The 23,941-nt window shown below is 36.6% G+C and overlaps 3 protein-coding genes across 8 annotated transcripts in view; 1 reads left to right on the top strand and 2 right to left on the bottom strand.

Annotated features, from left to right (window-relative positions):
- Positions 1-1,085: 1,085 nt before the first annotated feature.
- LOC131303039 (uncharacterized) lies at positions 1,086-1,804 on the bottom strand. Its single transcript, XM_058329832.1, has 2 exons — positions 1,742-1,804; positions 1,086-1,679 (listed from the first exon to the last, which is right to left on the bottom strand). Exons 1-2 carry the CDS (start codon positions 1,802-1,804, stop codon positions 1,086-1,088), a joined length of 657 nt encoding a protein of 218 aa, XP_058185815.1.
- Positions 1,105-7,382, bottom strand: LOC131303038 (protein FAR1-RELATED SEQUENCE 2-like). Its single transcript, XM_058329831.1, has 7 exons — positions 7,244-7,382; positions 6,555-6,835; positions 4,968-5,054; positions 4,702-4,821; positions 3,296-3,649; positions 2,475-3,190; positions 1,105-2,379 (listed from the first exon to the last, which is right to left on the bottom strand). Exons 1-7 carry the CDS (start codon positions 7,380-7,382, stop codon positions 1,818-1,820), a joined length of 2,259 nt encoding a protein of 752 aa, XP_058185814.1. The 3' UTR covers positions 1,105-1,817.
- The window catches only part of LOC131304779 (beta-galactosidase 6-like), a 43,056-nt gene continuing 26,016 nt past the window's right edge, over positions 6,902-23,941 (top strand). For all 6 annotated transcript variants that reach the window (XM_058332161.1, XM_058332160.1, XM_058332158.1 and 3 more), the window contains exons 1-7: positions 6,902-7,640; positions 7,796-7,851; positions 8,435-8,557; positions 8,711-9,122; positions 9,635-9,787; positions 10,195-10,268; positions 20,939-21,008. The gene's annotated coding sequence lies outside the window, so the exon portion shown is untranslated. The remainder of the gene's footprint in view (positions 7,641-7,795; positions 7,852-8,434; positions 8,558-8,710; positions 9,123-9,634; positions 9,788-10,194; positions 10,269-20,938; positions 21,009-23,941) is intronic.

The following is a 23,941-nucleotide window of genomic DNA, read 5'->3' as shown; positions in this document are numbered from 1 at the left end:
TCTCTCTCTCTGCAACGCCATTTCTTTTTCAAATTTCCAAACCCTCTCTCTCGTTCTCATTCCTCTCTCTCCTGCGATTCCCTCTTTTGAGTGCAGGCCAGGCCTTCCTAGAGGAGAGGTGTTAATCACCGCCCCCCCCCCCCCCCGTGTCAGGGGGGTGTCTGACGCGGACCCACCAATTTCCCTATTTACCCCTCTCTTTACCCCCTTATTCCACCTCCACACTTTCTTTCTCACACCTCAGTCTCTCTCTTCTTCTTTTTTTGTTATAAATTTTTAAATGTCAATAACTTTTGTTTCACGTAATTTTTTTAAATAAATTTTATATATTTGAAATGTACTCGATGAAACCTATCAAACGAGCCTAATATTGATTATGAAATAATGTAAAACGGAAAAATTATATTTCTGTGGTAGTTTAAACTGTCTAAATAAGTTGAAAAATTAGGTGTTTTAAATTTCAATCCGTTTAAATCGGTGGAAATATTTTAATTTTCTGATCATTTTATCCTAAATGGCCATAATTAAATTTTGACTCTAGGGCTCTCATTGAATAGCCCTAAGAGATATTTGATTCTACGAGTTCAAAAATTCATTATGACAATTGAAAGTAAAATGATAAAAAAAATTAAGATCTTTCCACCGATTCAACCGGATTGAAAATCGGAACACTAAAATAATTTTAAAATAATAAAAAACAAAAAAGATACAAAGTATAATTATTAGTATTAATTAAATAAAGAAAAAATAACATAAAAAAAGTTTGGATATTTTTAGACCGTTTGTAGTTTTAACCAATGGTCATAATTACATTTTTTTAACCAACGGGCAACTTTGAACCAATGCTTAATTTTTTTAACTTTTTAGACAGAATTTCAAAATATAGTAAAAAAATTAAGTGTTTCAAATTTCAATCAGTTTGAACCAGTGGAAATATATATGTTGAAGTAAATTATGTATATTGAATCAACTTAAATTTACTTTAAATTTTTCTAAAAAGACAATAATGCAAACCGAAATCAAACTTCATTTAATTACAATTGAGTATATAGAATCAATACATGAACATAAATAAATACACAAATTTAGTCAATATTTCCGCCAAATTGTGGTCGTCGTCCCGACGGATCTATCTGCATTACTTCGTACCACAATTGGAGGCGTGTTTCATAAGGATGAGCCCATCCGTGTGCTTCATTTGATGCATTTGGCCTCCACCATATGATGATGGGTGGTATAGGATAATGACGGTATAAGAAAATTTGCGCGAAGTGATTGTCATTAATACAACCAATAGCTATATGTGTGCGCGTTGCGAATGGAACTGGATGGGAGCTCAATGGCAAGTGAGTGAAACAACTCGAAGCAGTCATATCGAATGTATGCAGTACAACGTTGTACGTTGATGCTATGACAAGTCCCAATGATATAGAATCCATCCAATGATCCTCTGGTGCCGATGGCCGAAAGCAATGAAGTCTTCGTAGAACATGGGATACATAATTACGTTCTGGATAAAGCTGATCGTACAGGGCCCGATTTTGTTCAATCTCTTGGATAAGGTCATGTCGTACTTGAGCCCATTGATCTTCAGAACCATAAAGTTGCGCAGCTAACGCCCTGAAGCCACAATGACCATCGGGTCGAACGTCAACACAGTGGGAAATATAACGCTGATACTGCTGAGGAAATTTCTCAACGAGGTGATCTCTCCCATTGCTCCTTTGCGATGTTGGAATACGTGAGGCCTGAGATTCTGATGTGGATACTGTGAAAGAAGGTATGTGACCTCTATTCTGCTCATCTCTGCCTGTAGGTCAACCCCTGTGTTCTGTGTTATATGCTGGGGGTCGAACTGTGCAACGAGATGGATCCGCCATATCGAGAAACCTGTCCATCATAGACTCTCGACTATCGGAATCCATTTCATTTAATCTTTCAATAAGCTGAGCTGTCCTATCGGATCGTGCTCCCTCATCAGTATGCCTCTGGGCGTGCATGGACAACTTACTCCAGTGAGGGTGGATAGAGCTTAGCAAAATTGGTCTATCCACAGAACGGTAAAGTGCAATATCGTGAAAGCATGGCAATCCGTGTGTCCTTTTGATCTTACAAAAGCAAAGGCCGGCTTCGTTATCAGTGCGTTGTGCCTGATTATGGATCAAGTTCATTGCCTGTAATGAAATGCGACCTCTGATTTCACTATAAATGCCTTCATGTAGATGTATGTGTCGTGAAATGTTGAGAGATTTCTGGAACGACCCCTGAATATCCCCGAACTGACTGGTCAACATCTTTTCTATTTTCTGAAAAGATGTTTGAAGTGAGGACATGGTATCTCCCAAGTATCGTTTGAGCCTTGCATGCGCAGACTCCGCCCTGCAATTTAATAATACATTGTGTTAAATAGGAAAGTTACATAAAGTTTTCTTTAGTGCAGGACAGTAAATATACAATGACTATAGGAAAGTTACCTTTGGCTTGAATTGCTCCCAAGATGCATAAATTGGTTTATATATGCTGCAACAAATCGCTCTTTGTAAGGACCTAACCATGTATCCCAAAGGTATTGTATGGCATCAGAGTATTGCTCAAACTCTCCGCACATGGCATTCCATCTTTGTTGCAAAGACATCGGTGTCGATGAATGAATAAGCAACTGCCATGCTTCGGAAAACTCGTCCCACCTCGTACCAAGCATAGAGCTGCACTTCTTCATCACACATTGGTTTATGTGCCAAATACAAAGGATGTGTTGCGCGAAGGGCAAACATATTCCAATGGCACCAAGAAGTGCCAGATCCCTATCTGAAACAATCACCGATGGCAACGCTGCCCCTTTTTCAACCATCCATCTCTTTAAACTATCCAATGCCCATATCAGTCGCTCTTTCGTCTCATTATTCAAATATGCAAACATAAGAGAATAAGTTTTCATTGTGGATGTGATACCCACAACTTCCAAGAGTGGAATCCGATATTCATTACTCTTGTACGTCGCATCAATAATCAACACGGACGGAAAATTGACAAATAGCTCTAGGCTTTTGGGATGAACCCAAAGAATATCTGTAATTCCGTTGGTGTGTTCATTTGTAAGATAGTTGTAAATGTATCTTTTCTCATTTAATTCATTCAAGATGTACCCAGTAGGAGATAGACCCCCCAGTTGCTCTTTCTTATACAGTGCCTTCAAATTGTAAATACTCCTAATTCCTGTACTAATTTACGAGTCTTGTTGTCTCAGGAAATTAAGAATTTCTCGAGGTGCGGTGCTGCTAGACATATCACGAACTAATTGCTGCTGAATTAGGGTCAGCCTTGACGGGTACTCATGTCCCTCAAAACTTTCAGCTGGTTCATGGTTATGAAAACCTTTAACAACCTTCAAACTCCACATGACACCGTCTGGAGGTTGTGGTACACCTCGCAGCTTAAACGGGCAATCACATTTTTTAGTTCCAGTATTCCTTTGCATTGAATGCCCTTCCTGTGGCGGTTTGTACAATCCCCCCCTTTCACAAATAAGAATGCACTTCGGCATCTTGTTGCCCTTTATACTAGCAGATTTACTTATGACAATTACAAAACCATTTTTCTTACCAACTCTTCGCGCCCAATCTACCATGACAGCTCTATTTTCAAATATCTATAACAAAAAAAATGAATATGTATAAGCACAATGTAATATCCCGTATATTAAAAAAATTGATTCTTGCATGTAAGCTTTAGGTGGCAAATAAGTGGGACTCCGAGTCCCTGTAGCAGTGAGAAGGCACAGGAGAATGTGAAGAAGCCAGGCTTAATAATGTTTAAACAGAAGTACCCATTTAATGAAGTTGCCAAACCTGAAAGTGGGAATGATAACGTCTAGAGTACCCACTTCGATTTATTATTTGGGAGGATTTGTTCTTATATAGTACTAGTTTTTTGTATTCAATTTTGTTTGGCTACTAGACAAGTTTTCTGATTGTTTTTCTACGTTTCGCTACTTGTCCATCAGTGCTTGTCTTATCCCTGGATAAGTGGAAACATTTTTGTCAGATTATAGATATCATTTTCAACCTATGAAATGGAACCCTTCTACATTTTACATTTTCAAGTGACTTTTTTTTAATATTTAGGTTCCACGCTGGGGAAATGAATTCAAAGGCCTTTAGTTAAAGGTGTGATTTCAAGCAACTCATCCATAGGAAGCAAACGAGCAGGAGGCAAAGTCGAAGATAGACGCTCAGATGACAAGGCTGATTTGTGGTGGTTGAGTCTTCCTTATGTTCTAGTACGTGATTAGAAATGTTGCATCTTCAGTTTATTAGTTTATACGCAAAAAATTGAGTTTACTTAATGTCGGTACAAACTGATTTTTTGAGTAGATACATTATTTTGCGGGTTCTATAGTATGCACGTTTCGAATTTTTCAAAAAAATGCGCAAAGGAGGCCCACACAGAACTGTCCGGACAGCCCCCTTGATTTGGCTTTTTTTTTTCTCAACAATATAAACTGAAGAACTAAAAATATATTTACTGACAAATAAGCTGAAAAGGATAACTCAAAACTTGACATTTTTTAGTTCTTTCAACAAAACAACAATCCACCACAAAAATAATTAAATTTTCTACGTTTTTTGTTGTGCTAAAAAAAAGTACAACATTAACAAAAATAAGTAACAAATATGTATAATATCAACAGTAATAACTAACCTGGTCAGTCGTAAATTCAGCTGTGTAATCACGCCCAACGTAAGAGCTGCTCTCCTCACAAGGAACATCATTCGCAACATCGTTCCCAACTGACCAACTTTCCGAAAATGAAAAATTGTACTGATCCATAATGTTTTTTTATGAATTACGAAAATGAAATCAAAATAGAGGAAAATTGTGAAGATGTAGTGAATGAGAGTAAGTATGAATATATAGACTAAGGCATATACAAGTGAATATATAGGCAACTGAATATATAGGCCAACGTTCTGTAGAATTGTTGCAATATGCAACAATCCTATCGCAAGTTCAACTTTGAAGTAATCACCTGCAAAGAATCTTGAAGCAATAACCTGGCAATCACATGCAAACAACCTTGAAGCAATCACCAGGAGTTGAAGCAATCACCTGCAACTTAAGTTGCAGAACCAATTATCTGAACTTTTTTTTTTGATTTATTTAATTAATAATGTCCATACTCTGTATTTTTTTTCTTTTTTATTTATTTAAAATTATTTAAATGTTTCGATTTTCAATCCGGTTGAATTGGTGGAAAGATTTTATTTTATTATTATTTTATCTTCAATGGTCATAATGAATTTTTGGCCTCGTAAAATCAAATATCTCTTAGGGCTAATCAACGAGAGCCCTAGAGTTAAAATTTAATTATTGCTATTTAGGATAAAATGATAAGTAAACTAAAATCTTTCCACCGGTTCAAACGAATTGAAATTTGGAACACTTAATTTTTTTAACCTTTTTAAACAGTTTATATATTAAAAATATAGTTAAAAAGTTAAGTGTTCCAAATTTCAATCGGTTTGAACTTGTGGAAAGATTTTAGTTTCCTGATCATTTTATTCTAAATGGGCAAAATTAAATTTTGACTCTAAGGCTCTCATTGATTAGCCCTAAGAGATATTTGATTGTACGAGATCAAAAATTTATTATGGCCATTAAAAATAAAATGATAAAAAAAGAAGATTTTTTCACCGATTTAACTGGATTGAAAATCGGAACACTAAAATAATTTTAAATAAATAAAAAAGAAAAAAGATACAGATTATAAACATTATTAATTAAATAAAAAAAATAACAGAAAATGGGTCCGGATATTTTTGTGCCATTTTCGGTTTTTGGTTTAAGGGGTGGGGGTAAAAGGGTAAACAGTAACTCGTGTCGGGGGGGGGGGGGGGGTGGGGGGGGGCAATCGGTCGAGTCCGTCGATCAAAAAATTAGGCGTTAATGGATCCTATTGGAGATACGGTGCTTTTGCAGACAGAGGTTCTAATTCTTTTGCCCTAACCCAAACTCTTTCTTCGTTTCTCTTATCTCTCGCACCAATTTTTAATACTCGGAAATATTTCAATGTCACGTCTGATCCAAACAGAGCTTAACAACTACTCTATATTCTGGTTCATCGTTCGTTCGTTCACGGTTTATAGGCACGTTTGAACTCGGACCAGGAAATCTTTACTTTATTCCAGTGGTGTATATATTGTTACGTGGACAGAAAGTGGAGATATTTTGAAGAACTTGTAGAAATTTTTAGTTAGGTTACTTTTGAAGGCTTGGGGGGAGCGGCTCCCGCTCGCCGTCACCTCCGTCCGCCCTGCGATTGCTTATGCCAATGAAATTTGTTTTTGTGATGAATGTGTGACTTTGATTATAACCAAGTCAGTACTTAAAATTGAACATATTGATTGATAAGTGATTAAGTAAGTTTGATCTAACTATTTGCTTATGTTTTTCTTTTGTGTTTCGTGGCAAAGGCAAACGAGAGCTATATTTCTGTCCGTGTACAAATATGTTCACCCCTTCCCTTTCTGCTTTTTGTTTTGATTATAGCATACCACTATCGAGGGAGGCGGCAATAGTGGTGCTGTCGAGGTACCAACAGCCATCGCCGAGCACAAGGAGGCTGTCATATTCGCGGGGAGGAGGTTGTCGGGTGGGATTAGGGTTTCGCTGGCGAGGTTGGATTCGGCTAGTAAGAAGAATTTGGCAAGCATAGCTGCCATGATTCGAAGGTTTCGGAGGCACTTGTGGGGTCGGTGAAGGGGAGTAGGAAGAATTGGGGATGAGTTATTGGTGGAGTTGGTCGCGGTCTTTGTTGAGGTGAAAGAGAAGGGTTCTGCCAAGAACAAGCCGGATTGCAAGCTATTTTGCGAACTCGGGTAATTTGATCAGCACTTAATTTGATCAGCACTTGTTCTTTGCCTGTTTCGTGATTTTTTTATCAGCATTTGTTGTTTGCCTGTGATGTTTTGTATTGCTTGGGATATAAGATATGAACTGCACTCAATTTTTTCGGTGGGGCTTTTTGGCCTGATTTTGCCAATTATGCCCCTCCAATCAGCGGGCTTGTCTTTTGGTTAATGGGTATTTAGGTCTTTTTAGTCTGCAGTGGTGATGCCATCGTCGTATTGAGGTGTCCTGATTTTTGTGGTTGTGATGACACCACGCCATCTCTTTCTCTCTCTTCCTCTCTCATCTGCGTGGGCAGCACTCTCTCCCTGTGTCTCTCTCTCTGTCAATACACCATCAGTATATGCCGTCTTCAGAGAATTGAGAGCCAAGTCCTCGTCTGAGATCAACGGCGTCTGCTCTCCCTGAAAGGTTGCCCTCTCTTTTCTGCTGGTTGTTTTCCAATCTTCATTTTCCACTGTGGTTTGCATCATGTTGGGTTCGAATGGTGTGTTCCTTTGGGGTTTGTTACTTGCCGATTGGTGGTTTTTATTTTTTTGGTTTTCATGAAGTGATATTCTTTAATGTGTCACTTTTTTTTTGTCTGCTTCATTTTTCGGTGTGGCTTGCATGTTGTTGGGTTCGAGCGGTGTTCTACGGAGGTGCTCGTTTAGGGTTTCGTACCTGTCGATTGGGGCTTCCTACCCTATTTGGTGTTCATCGATCGAGGTTTCAGAGCAGCATAGATGCAGGTATGAATATATATACGATTGCTGGTTCTTTGTCTGTTTTGTCCATTCCACTTCAATTTCGACCCAATTTCGACTTTAATTTTTTTGTGATATTTATCTGCGAGGATATGTTCCGACAGATTTTGTTTGATTCAATTCCTTCAAATTTCTTTTAGGTGGTGTAAAACTAAGAGCAATGGCTAGATCTCTTGTTTGTGTTATTGTTGATGAGGTTTGGTTTCCTTCTCTCTCCTTTGTTTCATTCACCCTCTTAATAGGTTTTTTGAGTAATGGGTTTCTTTATTGTTGTTTTCTCAATCTCTACTTATTCAGAAAATTCCATCTGTTCTCTTATGTTTGGATTTTAGAGCACAATATTGTCTATGGCCAAACATTATTGCTTTTCAGTCGCTGAAGAGAATGATTAGGTTGTATCTGTCTATTGCTCATAATCTATTAAAGCTACAAAAACCCTAGAGTCAGGATATCTAGATTGGAGAGAAGGAGAGATCTCAGTAATATATTTGGTAAACAGAAAAGAGTCAGGGTATTTTACTGCACCAATATATTCGGGAAAGATAAAAAATAGGACTGTTAATAATAGATATTGTGAAAATGTCAGTTTTTCCGTTCCTGTGGCTTTTTGGAAAATTGCTTTTCTTTGCTTCTTGCTTCAGTTCTGTTAAAATGGCTCATTTGTCTTATCATGAATAGTTGGTTGTTAGAACTCTTTCTTAAATGATCTAACTATGTTCTGGAACAAATTACTTAATAAATTTATACCTATTATTTAATGTTTGTTAGTAATATTGTAGGGCATTTGCTTGTAGTAATGAAGCTTGCCAAAGTTAAGGCAGCTGTCAATAGAGGCTCAGTGGACGTGTTGAAGACAGTCAGTAACATGTTAGGCTGTTAGCTATGTTTTAGTTATGATTTTGGTAATTATGCTGGGAATTTTCCTATATTTTTTTGGATTTATTGGCTAAGAATTTCGAGTTAGGTACATTGAGTTCTATTGACATTTAAACTGTATTTCGAATGTGGAAATGTCATTAATGACAGATGATATCCATCTCTCTCCACTTTTGCAGAAAGGTCGGGAAGAGTAGCCAAACAATATTTAAGAAGCTTGGGTCGGCCTAGAAAGACTCAATTTGATCTTGCATATGTATAATTGATGTTATGGTGCCCGGAGAAAACTAGAGTTAAATACTTACTAATCAACTGAGGTCCTAAAGGCTCAGATGTCTTATTCTCATTAGTTTCAAGGTTTTATGATGGTACTATTCGGTGAATCAATTTTAGTCTTATCAGGAAGTCAGCTATCTGTGATATGCAGCTATGAGTTATTGTGCTTAAATAAAAACAGGCTAATTTTCTTTGGGTGTTCTGAATCTTATTTGCTGTAAGTAGTCTTGGCAGGAAAAAGCTCCATAGGAAGTCAAATCTGTAAAAAAGAAGGCCGAGTATGAAAAGCTTACGAATGCTTATAACAAGAAACAGGTAAACATATTTGTGTCAATATGATAGCATTGACTGTATTCAATGTAGTTTCCATTAGCTCTCTTATTTGTCTGGTTGTTTTTCTAATTTTTGATACCTCTTCTTTAACTGTATATGTTCTTGCAAACAGTTTCCTCTAACAGTTTCCCTACCTGAGCAAAGAAGGAAAGGAAAAAAGGAGAAAAAGCATGGTGTCATAGTACCTCAGCTTATTACAAACACTTACAGTAAAAATGATACTAACACAGAAGCATATAATTTCCACCAAAACATGAGGAAAAATATATACAGCATTATTCTCTCTCTGTGCGTGCGCGCGCTATGATAATAAGAAGTGGATGAGTTGAGTTGGTCACACAAAGAACTTAGTTACCCTCGCAAGTATTGTTCTTTGATAGTTTGCTACATTTTTAGTTCAAGAGACAAGGAATCACTACTTGATTTTGACATACGAGTGGGGAACTGAAAATTGTGAAGAACGTCTTATGTTGATTAGGGTGGTTTGATTGTAGGTAATTTAAAATAGAGAAAAGGATCTGAGGCGCAGTTTCCGGTTTGTGCCAATCAATACTGTTGAACAATCCGCAAAGGCTGTTGAGATGTTCAACTGATAGTTCGATGATTTCAAGCCTATGATTGGTAATGCAGCTAATGCTCTTCTGCATGTAAGTTCTGTTAGCATTTTGTGCTTATGATTGTTTTTGCACAAGGCATAGAACATCTGCTCGATTTAGTAACCACAATGACCCTATTGCATCTGATTGTTAGGCACAAATAGCACTGGGCTCTTATTCCTTCTTTGGGACAGTTCATTTGAATGTTTGAACCTACATGTTACAATACATTTGATAGCCCTTGATAATATCAAGCTTTAACTGTTTGAAGTATGGTCGAGTGAATTTTTAGAAAAGAAAATAAGTTTTTGACTTCATCTTTCCTTTTGAATATTCTGGCTTATACCATTTCAAGTTTTCCATTCTCTTGTAATTATCTGTACATTTTCCTGAAGTGATGCCTGCATATTAAACTCTTTTGCTACCTGCATATTTAAGTTTTTGGCAATAATATATAGGATTTTGAGGCGTGCAATGGCATTGAGGAAGTCGCTATGCTCTTAAAAGACAAACAAATACCAGAGAATTGGAGGTATTTTTCTGCCCAGGCTTCAGTTTTTCCCTATCTTATTGACTGTTTAACTTGAATAAACCACGTGATTCCTGCCTTCTTCATGGTTAGTTAAGATATGTGAAGATTTTGAGGCGTGTAAAGGATGAGGAAGTGATTAAGCAGAAGCTATGTGAACATTTGAACAATCTGGCATAGTGGCAATGTATTTAGGAAATGTGGAAGCTGAAGTCACATTCTTGAATTTTTGTGTGACGTGAACATAGTGACCAGCTGTAACTTTATGTAAATAACTTAACTATTCTATGCTACAAATTATTTAGCTATTCTCATTTAAAAAACAAACAACGGGAACGAAATCCTCTTGCAAGCACGAGGCTTTGCTCCTAGTTTTGAGAGAAGGGTTTAGTTTTGCAGAATTGTAATAGTTTTGAGAACAGATGAGGAGGACAAAAATTAGTCCCATGTACTCTACTAGAATGTTATTTTGCAATTTCTCGCAAATACCCAGAACCCCAAAACGGAAACATCCCAAATGTGAAAATCTGGCTCCCGAACACCCCCTTAGTCCACCATATATGGGGCTATGTAACACCATGGAAGGAGGTGGTATTAGCTAGTCCCCTCCTCTCAGGATTATCTACCTTGTAGAGTAGTCAGGAGTAATTATTCTCCCTTTATCTCACTATAACCGAACATACTATAACTGATCAGCAAGTACATATGATTTAATTTATTATTTAGTGTACCCACATGTTCTCTTCTAAATTCATAATTTATGTTTTCCAATCCTCCCCTAAATAATAGTCTTATTATTCTTGTTGTTTGTGTTACATGGACCAGGGACAGGCTATGAAGCACCAACACTTCTAGAGCTCGAAGTATCGCAGTGTCAGGACACGGGGACACGTGTCCCATAATTTAATTTAAATTTTTTACGGGGACACGAGGGGACATTGATGGGGACACTGTAAGGGCCAAACTGTAATTTTTTTTAAATTTTGGGGGCCAAACTGTAATTTTTAAAAGAATTTAAGGGTCAAAACTTTATTTTTTTTAAAAAAATTTGGGGCCAAATTGATATTTTTTTAAAATTTCTAGGTGTCAAACTATAATTATTTATTTGTATAAATAAATATACAGGTGGCGTGTCTCCTGCTGTGTTCATGTCCCTATTTTTTTAGAATTCCCATGTCCGTGTCCGTGTCGGTGTCCGTGCATCATAGGGGATAGGTGTCGGGCACGGTAACATGTCTTAGCATTCGATTCATCTCAATCATGTTTCCAAGTACATCGAATACATGCCAAACTCTCCATATTTGTTTATCTTCTTAGTTCTATGTTATGAAAGACAAAATAAAGCATTTCACACATACTTTGAGAGTTCTATCTCTTCATTCATATACTTGTTTTGGTGCATGAATGTCTGATGCATGTACCGTTAAAATCAAACGGAGGAAGCTGTTGGTGGTTGCTTTTGTCCCATCTCCCCACAACCCACTTCACACATGAAATTCCCAAATTGGCCATTAGAAACGTGGCTTTCAATGGCCAAAGCAAATGATGGGGATGGAAATCATAACCGACATTCAATCAGCTGTGTGACTTCTTATGTAGATGTGGGATTGCATCCTACCTTCTAATAACTGCTTATGAATACTTGTTGATCTTGCCTTTTCAATGCATGACTAACATATCCATATCTCTCTTTGTGTTTTGGATGGAAAGTTTATTATTCTAAACCCCATTTGATTTTGAGTATTAAGGGTTCATTTCACTGGTTGTTTCACGTCGTAATTGTATTCAAATGCAATCACCTGGTGTACATATAAGCCATCCACAGTGGCATAATTAAAAGCAAATTATTTTTAAAGTTAATATTGGGGTAAAAGATGGCTCACAATGGTATAATCAAACTTAACAACATTTTTAGAAATAATCAAATTTTGGATTTTCGATAACCAAAACTAGCAACCTTTTTCAATAATCAAATTTTGTAGATCTCACTTCACATAAGTTAACTGATTTTAAAATTTATGTACACGCGTGTTTTAAATGGTGTTTTCTTTTTATTTTCTTTACCTGCTCTATATTTCATTTTCTTCAGCCACAAACTCTTTCTTTTTCTTTTCTTCCAAAAGTAAAGCTCGTATCTTTCAATCATTTACAATTCAACTCATTGTCACCAGATTAAGGTATTGCACTTTTTTTTCCGTTTTTATTTTATTCTTTTTCGTTCCTCTCCTTGTGGTTGAGTACATGAAGAACCTTGCATTCTTTTACAAATTCAAGAACACATCTGTTTTTTTTTTTTTGAGTACATGATTTTTTTTCCAAATCATAAATGAGGGAAGGAAGTCACCAATTTTTTCTCCAAAATTAAGGGAGAAAATCGATTTATTTTTGCCAAAAAAAAAAAACCGTAATGGAGGGAAGTGATCAATGGTGGAAAACATTTGTCGCCACATTAAGGTATTTCACTTTTTTTTTCTCGTTTTTATTTTATTCTTTTTTCGTTCCTCTCCATGTGGTTGAGTACATAAAGAACCTTACATTTTTTTACAAATTCAAGAATACATCTGTTTTTTTTTTTTTTGAGTACATGATTTTTTTTCCAAATTCATAATATTAGGGAAGGAAGTCACCAATTTTTTCTCCAAAATTAAGGGAGAAAATCGATATATTTTGCCAAAAAAAAATCCGTAATGGAGGGAAGTGCTCAATGGTGGAAAACATTTGTCGCCACATTAAGGTATTTCACTTTTTTTTCTCATTTTTATTTTATTCTTTTTTCGTTCCTCTTCCTGTGGTTGAGTACATAAAGAACCTAACATTTTTTTACAAATTCAAGAACACATCTGTTTTTTTTTTTTTTTTGAGTTCATGATTTTTTTTCCAAATTCATAATATTAGGGAAGGAAGGAAATCAAATTTTTTTCCAAAATTAAAGGAGAAAATCGATATATTTTTGCTAAAAAAAAAGTGTAATGGAGGGACGTGATCAATGGTGGAAAACACAAGAGGAGAGAGAGTGAAATTGTAGTGTATCCCTTATTTTAGTTATGGACTAGAAGTGGACCTCAACATTGTTAAGTTTCGCAACCTCTTAAATGGATAATCAAAAGCTGATGTGTCAACTTTTGGTTATCCATTTTTGATTATGCCACTATGGATGGCCTAAGAATCATATCTTTAAATAATGGAACCTACTATGCAAATAGGAAGACACAAGAGGTGAAATGATTTGGGGAATTGTCCGGAGTCAACCAACTGAGTAGTTTTTTGGTTCCTTTTGTCTGTTATTTTGAAGACTTTGACGACATTTTTTCCCAAAGATTTAAGACAATACTCTCTCTCTCTCTCTCTCTCTCTCTCTCTCTCTCTATATATATATATATATATATATATATATATATATATCGGGGCGGTTTCGGGGACATTTAAAAAAATCTTTAAAAAAACACTCCAAAATCTTAATCTCATAGTTCCCGATCAAATTTTGATGATCCGAGCCGCTCAATGTGTTCAGAACGTGATTTTAAGGGTGCCCGCGAGAAACTGGCAAAAAAACTAACCGGGAAGGGCTTGATTTGAGCAGTTTTTTATTGGACCGTTCAATAAAGTTCAATAAAAAACTGTTCGGATGAAGCCCGTCCCGGTCTTTTTTTTTGCTAATTTCTCGCGGGCACTTTTAAAATCACGCTCTGATCACATTGAGCAGCTCGGATCATCAAAATTCGATCGGAAACTATGAAGTGTTTTTTTAAGTGTCCCTGGAACCGCCCCGTATATATATACGGGGCGGTTCCGGGGACACTTAAAAAAACCTCTAAAAAACCCCCCCAAGTTTCCGATCGAATTTTGATGATCCGAGCCGCTTAATGTAATCAGAACGCGATTTTAAGGGTAATCACGAGAAATCAACAAAAAAAAAAAGAGATCGGGAAGGGCTTCATCCAAACAGTTTTTTATTGAACTTTATTGAACGATTCAATAAAAAACTGCTCAAATCAAGCCCTTTCCGGTTAATTTTTTTGCCAATTTCTCATGGACACCCTTAAAATCACGTTCTGAACACATTAAACGGCTCGGATCAATAAAATTTGATCGGGAACTATGAGAGTAAAATTTCGGAGTTTTTTTTAAGAGTTCCCGGAACCGCCCCGATATATATATATATATATATATATATATATATATTATATATACAGTTATTTTCAAATAAGGAGGTCCTTATTTTAGTTAAAATAAGGACCTCCCCATTTCTCCCATTTTCCAATTGAATTTCGATGATCCAATCCGCTCAATGTGTTTAGAACGTGATTTTAAGGGTACCCGCGAGAAATCGGCAAAAAAAATGACCGGAAAGGGCTTGATTTAAGCAGTTTTTATTTGAACCGTTTGACAAAAACATAACAAAAACTGCTCGGATGAAGCCCTTCCCGGTTTTTTTTTTTTTGCTGATTTCTCGCGGGTACCCTTAAAATCACGTTCTGAATACATTGAGCGGCTCGGATCATCAAAATTTGATCAGGAAATGGAGGTCTTTATTTTATTAAAATAAGGTGGTCCTTAGGAGAAGGGGACTCATATATATATATATATATATATATATATATATATATATGTCAAGTCCTTCCCGATCATTTTTTTTTGTTGATTTCTCGCGGGTACCTTTAAAATCACGTTCTGATCACATTGAGCGGCTCGAATCATCAAAATTCGATCGGAAACTATGAAGTGTTTTTTTAAGTGTCATCGGAACCGCCCCGTATATATATATATACATATATATATACATATATATACATATATATATATATATATGTATATATATATATATATGTATATATATATAGGTTTTTTTAAGTGTTCTCGGAACCGTTCCATATATATATATATATAGGTTTTTTTAAGTGTCCTCGGAACCGCCCCGTGTATATATATATTCACGGGGCGGTTCCGCGGACACTTAAAAAAACCTATCTCTCTCTCTATATATATACATGGGGCGGTTCCGAGGACACTTAAAAAAATCTCTCTCTCTCTCTCTCTCTCTCTCTCTCTCTCTCTATATATATATATATATATATATATATATATATATACGGGGCGGTTCTGAGGACACTTAAAAAAACTTCTAAAAAACCCCCCAAGTTTCCGATCGAATTTTGATGATCCGAGCCGCTCAATGTAATTAGAACGCGATTTTAAAGGTAATCGCGAGAAATCAACAAAAACAAAGAGAGATCGGGAAAGGCTTCATCCAAACAGTTTTTTATTGAACTTTATTGAACGGTTCAATAAAAAACTGCTCAAATCAAGCCCTTTCCGGTTAATTTTTTTGCCAATTTCTCATGGACACCCTTAAAATCACGTTCTGAACACCCTTTCTGGTTAATTTTTTTGCCAATTTCCGATCATTTTTTTTTGTTGATTTCTCGCGGGTACTCTTAAAATCACGTTTTGAATACATTGAGCGGCTCAGATCGTCGCAATTCGATTGGGAAAGGGGAGTCCCGCACGGTAAGGCCGTGCGGGATCCCTCGTTGGATCCGTGGTATATATCGGGAAGGGCTTGATCCGAGCAGTTTTTTACTGAACCGTTCAATAAAAAAACTGTTCGGATCAAGCCCTTCCTGATCATTTTTTTTGCTGATTTCTCACGAGTATCCTTAAAATTACGTTCTGATCACTTTGAGCGGCTCAAATCGTCGCAATTCGATCAGGAAAGGGGAGTCCCGCACGGTAAGCCTGTGCGGGATCCCTTATGAGAACCGGATATATATACATATATATGTCTCCTATATTAGAATCAGATGTAAGACAAGTCATATGTACATTTGTTTGCTTTCAGATACCAGATATGGTATAGGATATATAGGAAAAAAGATTGTTAATGTTTAGGGTTCTAAACTCAATGATGGCAACTAAACACGAGGGTTGCGCTCGTTGTGAGACTTGACCCAACACCTTACGGCATGAGCTAACGACAGCCATGCACTGACGGGATTCATCACTACTTTAGCAACTTTAGCGGCTTGGCTAGTTACTCGAGATTCTCGATTATTCCATTTCCTGATGTTAGCAATGTACAGTGGTCAATCTCTCTCAATTCAAAAATTCAGAATCTTAATTTTAATTGACGTCTTTTTAGCATTTGTATCTCCCACCAAAATACTAAATTAAATAAAAATAAACACAAATCAATGATATATATATATATATAGAGAGAGAGAGAGAGAGAGAGAGGGAGAGAGAGGAGGAAACGGATTCATGTAGCCGACTTTAAGTGATTGGGACGTAAGGCTCGGTTTGGTTATAATCGGACAGATTTAGTAAGTGCTTTCTTATTTAACCTATCATATGCTTGAATTTAGATTATTTTAATAAGAATATGATATACGTATATATATATTGTTTCATTAGTTTAACATATACTGTACTTTATAGTATAATATGCTATATATAGTAATTGGCAGATTCCCCATTAACAATTATAGAATAAAATATCGATTAGTTTATACAATTTGAATAAACTATAGATTGCTTTGTTCTTTGTTCATACCATTCTTTGTAGTGCTCCAATTGATAGTAATCATTAGTGTTTTCATTCTTTATTTTAGTTAAAATGCGGACCTACTTATTTCTCCCATTTTCCGATCAAATTTTGATGATTCAAGCCGCTCAATGTGTTCAGAATGTGATTTTAAGGGTACCCGAGAGAAATCGGCAAAAAAATGACCGGGAAGGGATTGATCCGAGCAGTTTTTATTTGAACCGTTCGATAAAAAACAAATAAAAACTGCTCGAATGAAGCCCTTCCCGGTCTTTAAAGAACTTCCAAATTGGGGGAGCACTAGATGCTGCTCAATGTGATCAAAACGTGATTTTAAGGGTACCCGTGAGAAATCAGCAAAAAAAATGACCGGCAATGGCTTGATGCGAACAGTTTTGAACAGTTTTTTATTGAACGGTTCAAATAAAAACTGTTCAAATCAAGTCTTTTCCGGTTATTTTTTTTGCCAATTTCTCGCGAGTACCCTTAAAATCACGTTCTGCACACATTGAACGGTTCGGATCATAAAATTTTGATCGGGAACTATGAGATTGAGATTTGAAGTGTTTTTTTTAGGTATCCCTTGAACCGCCCCAATATATTATATATATATATATATGGTGTTTTGTATTTGCGTGATGGTATGTGGATAGTACTTAACGGCATAAAGTTGATATATGTGTGTGTGTATATATATATATATATATATATATATATATATATATATATATAGGATGAGTTATGGAATATGGTGTTTTGTATTTGCGTGATGGTATGTGGATAGTACTTAAGGGCATAAAGTTGATATATACGTATGGTCCAGATTGGTTTAGCCCAGGAGTCAATGTTTATATCCGCTTTGGTAGCCATGATCATGTTTTATAATATTGAAAGTCTTTGCAAGTTACCTATCTTTGGCTGCATTAATACCTATACGTAAAAATTAAGTTTTTAATGCTTTTCATTTTTAGAGGTCCATCCAGTTTAGCATGGTTTTGAGCTTGCAAGATCGTTTGGGGCTGAATACTATTTGAAGGACTCCAATGGCAAACTTACAAAGGTGGGAAAATTTGTGAAGAAACCCGCCTTATTTGATGGTGATGTGTTTGAGTGGGAAAAATATACACAATTCAGGACTTGGATAAGGTGTATTGGGGCTGTAAGACCAAGGTACATTCAACCATATTACCGCTAGGCAAATGCTTTGGTTGTTCTTGTTAGACTTGTCCCACATCGCTCATCTAAGCCACCCAAGTTTGGTTAATAAATTCTAGAGGTTACTCCACCTATTGCCAATTAGTTTTAGGTTGGAACCCTCTAAGAAATCTAACATGGTATCAGAGCTAGGTCTTGGGTGGCCTCACCTTGCGTGGGAAAGTCTCTGTCATCTCTGTCGCTTGAGTCAGTTACATAGTCAGCTCCTGGTCTGTCACCTCCACGTGCATCCGGGCTGCACGTGAGGGGGAGTGTTAGACTTGTCCCACATCGCTCATCTAAGCCACCCAAGTTTGGTTAAAAAATTCTAGAGGTTACTCCACCTATTGCCAATTGGTTTTAGGTTGGAACCCTCCAAGAAATCTAACAGTTCCTCGCAACCTTCGCGATGGAATTGGTATGGCCTTCGTTGGAGAAACCATTTTCTATAGAAGATTATAAAACTTCGTTAATGAATCTGAATAAGTTTAATTTCTTTTACTCTGTATATGCAGCAGGCCAGCCACCATAGTTTTATCATTTATGCTGTTAGTAGGGCTCCTCTAGCCTTGAGAGTAGCAAGATTTTGTTTTTGCTTTTAGTAGAAAAACTCCTTTCGCGTAATTTGTTATGCGTAATGAAAATTATATTTACCTTGTTTGGTTCTCTTATAAAAATTTTCTCCAAATTTTTTTGATTGTTTTTGTCATCCATGCTTTCCCATAGGATAAGGATGACAAAAGGGGTTGTACTATTTGTCTTGCTGCAGTTTCTTTGTTAAAATGTTCAGCTAAAAGTCCTCTTATCCAAAAACAAAATTCATAGAAAAGATTATGACATTCTCAAGCCTTCCACTGCATGTCAACCTAAAATACATACATGTTGAAAACAAATTCAAGATGCTTTTATAATTTATGTTACAATAACCCTATTCTCCGTTCATACTGCTTATTAAATCATTGTTTGAGATCTCGATAAGATCAAAGGCTAAAACAAAATGGTTTCTTAAAATCGCACAAATGACATAATCTGATTGGAGGGCCCATAGAGCAAATGCTAAGAACAAGCTTCAGCATTGTTAGACTTAATCCCACGATACCATATTAGATTGTTAACCATCAACTCATCCAAAAACTTAAGCTATTAGAGAGAGGGACAACTTTATTATTTATACCTTCAACAAGTATGATCAGATAGAGCTGATTTTCAACCTTTAGCCTTTTTGAACTAATAAGTTATTGGGTATTTTGAAGATCCTAGAGAAACATTTCTGGAAACCATGCAAGTCCCATGACTACCATCTTTCCATTCCTTCATGGATTGAGGCAAATGTAGGCATATGGATTTTTTTTATAAGATATGAGAGATATAGCCCTAGCTGAATTATCAAAAAAGTTATACAAGAAAATCACAAGCGGAGATATAGGCATTTGAATATTCAATTCCACTGTTTTTTAGTAGTCTTAAAAGTCAAAGGAAATACAAGTCTTTTGAATTTGTTTGTATTCTTTGTATTTATCTTCACATGCTATAGTTCAATTTTGTTAGCACTATGACATGTATTCCTTGGATAAATGAGAACCACTAATTTCATTTCAGGGGACATTTTGTTCTTACGCATAGGTTCGTCTGATACTTGCTTGGGAAATTGTTTGTTTAATGTTGAAATAAGATTCTTCTTTTATTCCATCCATATTTATTGTAGCTTTTTCCATAATTGTTGAGATGTATCTGGATGTTCATTCTACTTTCTATCATCTGGTTTCGTGTACATCACATTTGGAATTTTGTCTCTCGTTAATGTTGAATTTGATATTCCTTTGCATTGTTTTTGTGTCCGATGAAATTATAACCTGTTTTGAAAAAAATTGCTTCCCCTTTTATTATTTATGCACTGAAAGTTCATTTTATTTTCATCTTGGCTATAGGATTAATCTTGTTTATGATCCCCATGAGTTTCCAAAGCCCATCAAGTGTAATAGCCATGCATTCAATTATATTGGTTGCAGACCGATGTCGATAAGCTTGTACATCGTAGCTTTAGAACTTGAGACCCTACCTTCTTGATTTGAAATTTGAAAACCAGTACCTTATTGTAGAATTTCTTGTGGGATCAACCAACTATATCGCCTAAAATCATTCAAACTTTCAAATGTTGGATATGGAAGAATAATCCAGGAATGAATAGGTGTGTGGATGATGAGTTACACTTGCTTGTTTTGCTGGCAATTTAATCCCAATATACTATACATTTAGTTTATTTTAGTCGTGGTTTAATTATCTTTCTCTCCATAGACATGTGTATCTTATTCTTTTACGGTCATTTGTTGAATTCTCTCACCATAAATTGTCACTTGATAAGGAAAGATATTTCCACTAGAAGTTCTTGGTAGTTGGAAATCGTGGTTGGTGTGATCGATTTTTATGTTGAGTGATAGATTAGGTACTTTATTCTGTAATGAGATGTGGCATGAAAAATTGCTACGATGTGTGGCTTTAGGTTTTCATAGTGTTCTTTTGCCTTGATCTTTTGTGTTTAGGGGAAATTTGGGGTGGGAGGATGATTTTGTTTGTCATTTGCCTTAGGAGTTGGAACCAGGAAGGTTTCGGATTGGGATGACTGTGAAAGTGGGTTTTCTGGACCATACAATGAGGAATCACAATTGTTTGTTTATGCGTTGATCAAATTTGATGAAGGAGATAGGTTGCACCAAATTCTCAAGTGGAAGTTCGTTTCTGGTTTGGATAGTACTCAAAATCATACCTCTGTAGTAGCTATACATAGAAATTCTTGCTCTGGCTTTGCAGGTCAAGCAAGGCTTCAATCATTACGTATTTTTTGCAAGTGTGGCAGCAACGCAAATTTGAAGTATGCTTGGTATGGGGGGTCTAAGCATGAGATTGAGAGGATTATTTCTCATGGTTTTGGTCATTGTAGGATCATGCATACAAGGGATAGTATGGCCATGGCATCTCTCTCTTGAAGATTCATCAAATGATTGGCAATGGTAAGCCAATATTCTTTGTCCCTGTCCATTTTCTGCTTTAGGATTATTGTGCACAATTATTTTACATCACTGATTGGTGTGCAAAAAGTGTCAGGCCAACCCGTGGGTAAATCTCTAGGTAACATGGATTTGGCATAGGATTACTCCAGTTGTGACGAGGTACTGTCATATGGATATGTACTGTGTAGTTATATGGATCCGGGAACCGAAACTATGTGGTTGTATTTTGCCCTCGTTGCTCTCACTTACCCGTTCTCCCTCATTGTTTGATTTAGTTGCTGATAAGTTCTTTTATCAGTTGCCCATATGCATCCTCACCTTGGTTGAATCACAATCAAAATGATGTATGTGGTCTCGATTACCCCAATTGTGGTCTTACACAAGCATCCAGGGCTTGCTCATGGTTTTGAATAGGAGTATCGGGGCACGTAACATGGTCATTGTGTGACATTCCAGTTGTGGATTTACCAAGTTCCCTAATCAATATTTCTATAACTCGACGATGCATGTTAGTTGACTCTCTTAACCTTAATATGTCACGTATTGGCTCTTAACGAAAAAATGACATAGAAGCACATTTGTACTCGTAACTTGTAGTTTGATAGGGAATCTCTGGTGTGCTTGGTCATGAGTGGTAGATTTCTTGGCGGGTTCCAACCTAAAACCAATTGACAATAGGTGGAGTAGCCTCTATAATTTATTAACCAAGCTTGGGTGGCTTAGATGAGCGATGTGGGACAAGTCTAACACTCCCCCTCACGTGCAGCCCGGATACACGTGGAGGTGACAGACCAGGAGCTGACTGACTGACTCGGGCGACAGAGATGACAAAGACTTTCCCACGAGAGGTGAGGCCACCCAAGACCTAGCTCTGATACCATGTTAGATTTCTTGGAGGGTTCCAACCTAAAACCAATTGGCAATAGGTGGAGTAGCCTCTATAATTTATTAAGCAAGCTTGGGTGGCTTAGATGAGCGATGTGGGACAAGTCTAACAATGAAAGACAATGCTTTCATTTTCTTCTAGTTTAGCTTTAGTAATAGACAAAGAAGCTTTAACCAAGCAACCCTGAACGAATCTGCCAATGTGATGTACACATCCTGCATTGCAAGCTCATCGTGCTTCTAGTTTTTCTTCTTGTAGTCCCCTTGAGGTTAATCTACATCCTACACCTGCTATTCATCCTGTAAAAGCTTGTCCCAAAGTGGTTGATTGTGAACATGGGTGGCCTCAACCCTTATTGCCAATTTTTACTTGGGTGCTCTACCATGCTATCAGGGCTTGGCTTGCAGAGTCATTTTTTGGACACAACTCTCTTGATTTATTTCCTCTTTTGTGCAAAAGTGCACTTTCTTTCCTAGTGATCCCTTGGTTTTGGATCATTTGATACCTCTTCACGTCTGAGTCTGTGTCACACATGCGAGGGAATGTAATAGCTAATCCCACGTCGGTTAAGTTTAGTATCTGTGAATGAGACTGACCGGCCTCTCGAATCCTAGCCAATTGGTTTTGTGTTGGATGCTTTAACATATCTTTTTATTCCCCTTACTGTAAGTTCAAACTTTGGCCATTTGTTGGAATCTACACGAGTGTGCTTCAAGATTTAGGTGGCTCTACTGATGATACTTCTAACAGGCCATATTATAAAGTGGTAAAGTTTTGATTTAAAGTTGTGAGCCCATTTGGTTTATCTAAGAACTGCTCAAATGGTTACCGATTGCCACGTGATGGGAACCGGCCTGTTCTTTCTTGGTATTCTATTGCAAAAATGGCCCAACAAGTCCTATATCTGCTATGAAAGGCTGGTTATGCTCAAAGCGTGATTTTGGTTCATTTTCAAAGAATGATCTGTTGTACATTTTCTGGCTCATTTTAACCGCCTTAATCCTTTGGTCAATTGGTTGACTGGAATGCTATAGTTTTTAGAGCTCTTTGGCTCAAGTCTCTCTTTATGTTTCTTCTTTTTGTGCACTTTGTCTATGTAGATAGGCTTCATTATATGCGTCTGGACTTGCCTCTTGAATCTAGTAGGGATCAACTAGAATCTGACGGGTACTGCAACTGAGAGAGGATGTGCAGTGGAAATATTGCAGTCTCCACAATCAGGACATAGTCTTTGGCAGCTCTTTACTCATTCTTTCGTTTTTGCCCCACATCCATTCTTGATTCTTAGCTTATGTCCTCATGATGAGTTTAATTTGTTTAGAATATATGCATCTTGTTACAAATTACACCATGAATACAAAATGTGGTTTTATGTAACAGCTCTGTTACTAATTGGCCTCTCTCTCTCTCTCTCTCTCTCTCTCTCTCTCTCTCTCTCTCCACACATATATCATGCATGCACACGCAATCTTCCATGTTTAATGTTGTGATTGGCTTCCCTCATCTTTCTTTGGCCAATTTTTGGGCCTTAATATTTTCATGGCTAGCATTCAATCCTTCTTCGGATAATTGTGAAGAAAGCTTATAAATTAGGGAAATGATATTGGCACTCCAAAAATTGATGCAAGCACTCCAAAAAACAAAGAAAAGTGGCTTTGGAGTTACACTGATTTTGGAGTGCCAATATCATTTCCCATAAATTATACTCATAATAATTCCTCTCTTAGTGACTTGGAGATTCACAATGCATGTCTAAATTACATTCTATAAGGAGAAAAGATAAGTTCTCTATAAAATCCTAGATTTGCAATTTTTTTTTTTTGGAGATTCGCAATGCATATCTAATAACCTGTTACAATTTTTTTTTGGAATCCCAAAATTTACCATGCATACATTAGTAGGTGTAAGAAAATAGGAACTAAATGTGGTGTCATTGAACTATTTGCTCTACAACTTACATCCTAGTATCTTTCTACCTAAAATAATGCAGGAATCCTTTTCAAGTGTTACTCCCTCAGTTCCAAAATGAGTGATCTTTTTGGGAAAG

This window comes from Rhododendron vialii, chromosome 10a (assembly GCF_030253575.1).
Source record: "Rhododendron vialii isolate Sample 1 chromosome 10a, ASM3025357v1".
Taxonomy (NCBI): Eukaryota; Viridiplantae; Streptophyta; class Magnoliopsida; order Ericales; family Ericaceae; genus Rhododendron; species Rhododendron vialii.
This window is presented reverse-complemented; position numbering and strand designations above follow the sequence as displayed.

Bases quoted from the DNA above. Each gene is read 5' to 3' on its own strand.
- LOC131303038 (XM_058329831.1), bottom strand. From the start codon at position 7,382: ATGATGCAAACCACAGTGGAAAATGAAGATTGGAAAACAACCAGCAGA. The intron at 6,836-7,243 runs GTGTATTGACAG...TGTTCTTGGCAG, and splicing joins GAAGACGGCATATACTGATG to AACCCTTCTCTTTCACCTCA. The intron at 2,380-2,474 runs GTAACTTTCCTA...ATTAAATTGCAG, and splicing joins GGGAGCAATTCAAGCCAAAG to GGCGGAGTCTGCGCATGCAA.
- LOC131303039 (XM_058329832.1), bottom strand. From the start codon at position 1,804: ATGAGCAGAATAGAGGTCACATACCTTCTTTCACAGTATCCACATCAG. The intron at 1,680-1,741 runs GTATTCCAACAT...TTTCCTCAGCAG, and splicing joins ATCAGAATCTCAGGCCTCAC to TATCAGCGTTATATTTCCCA.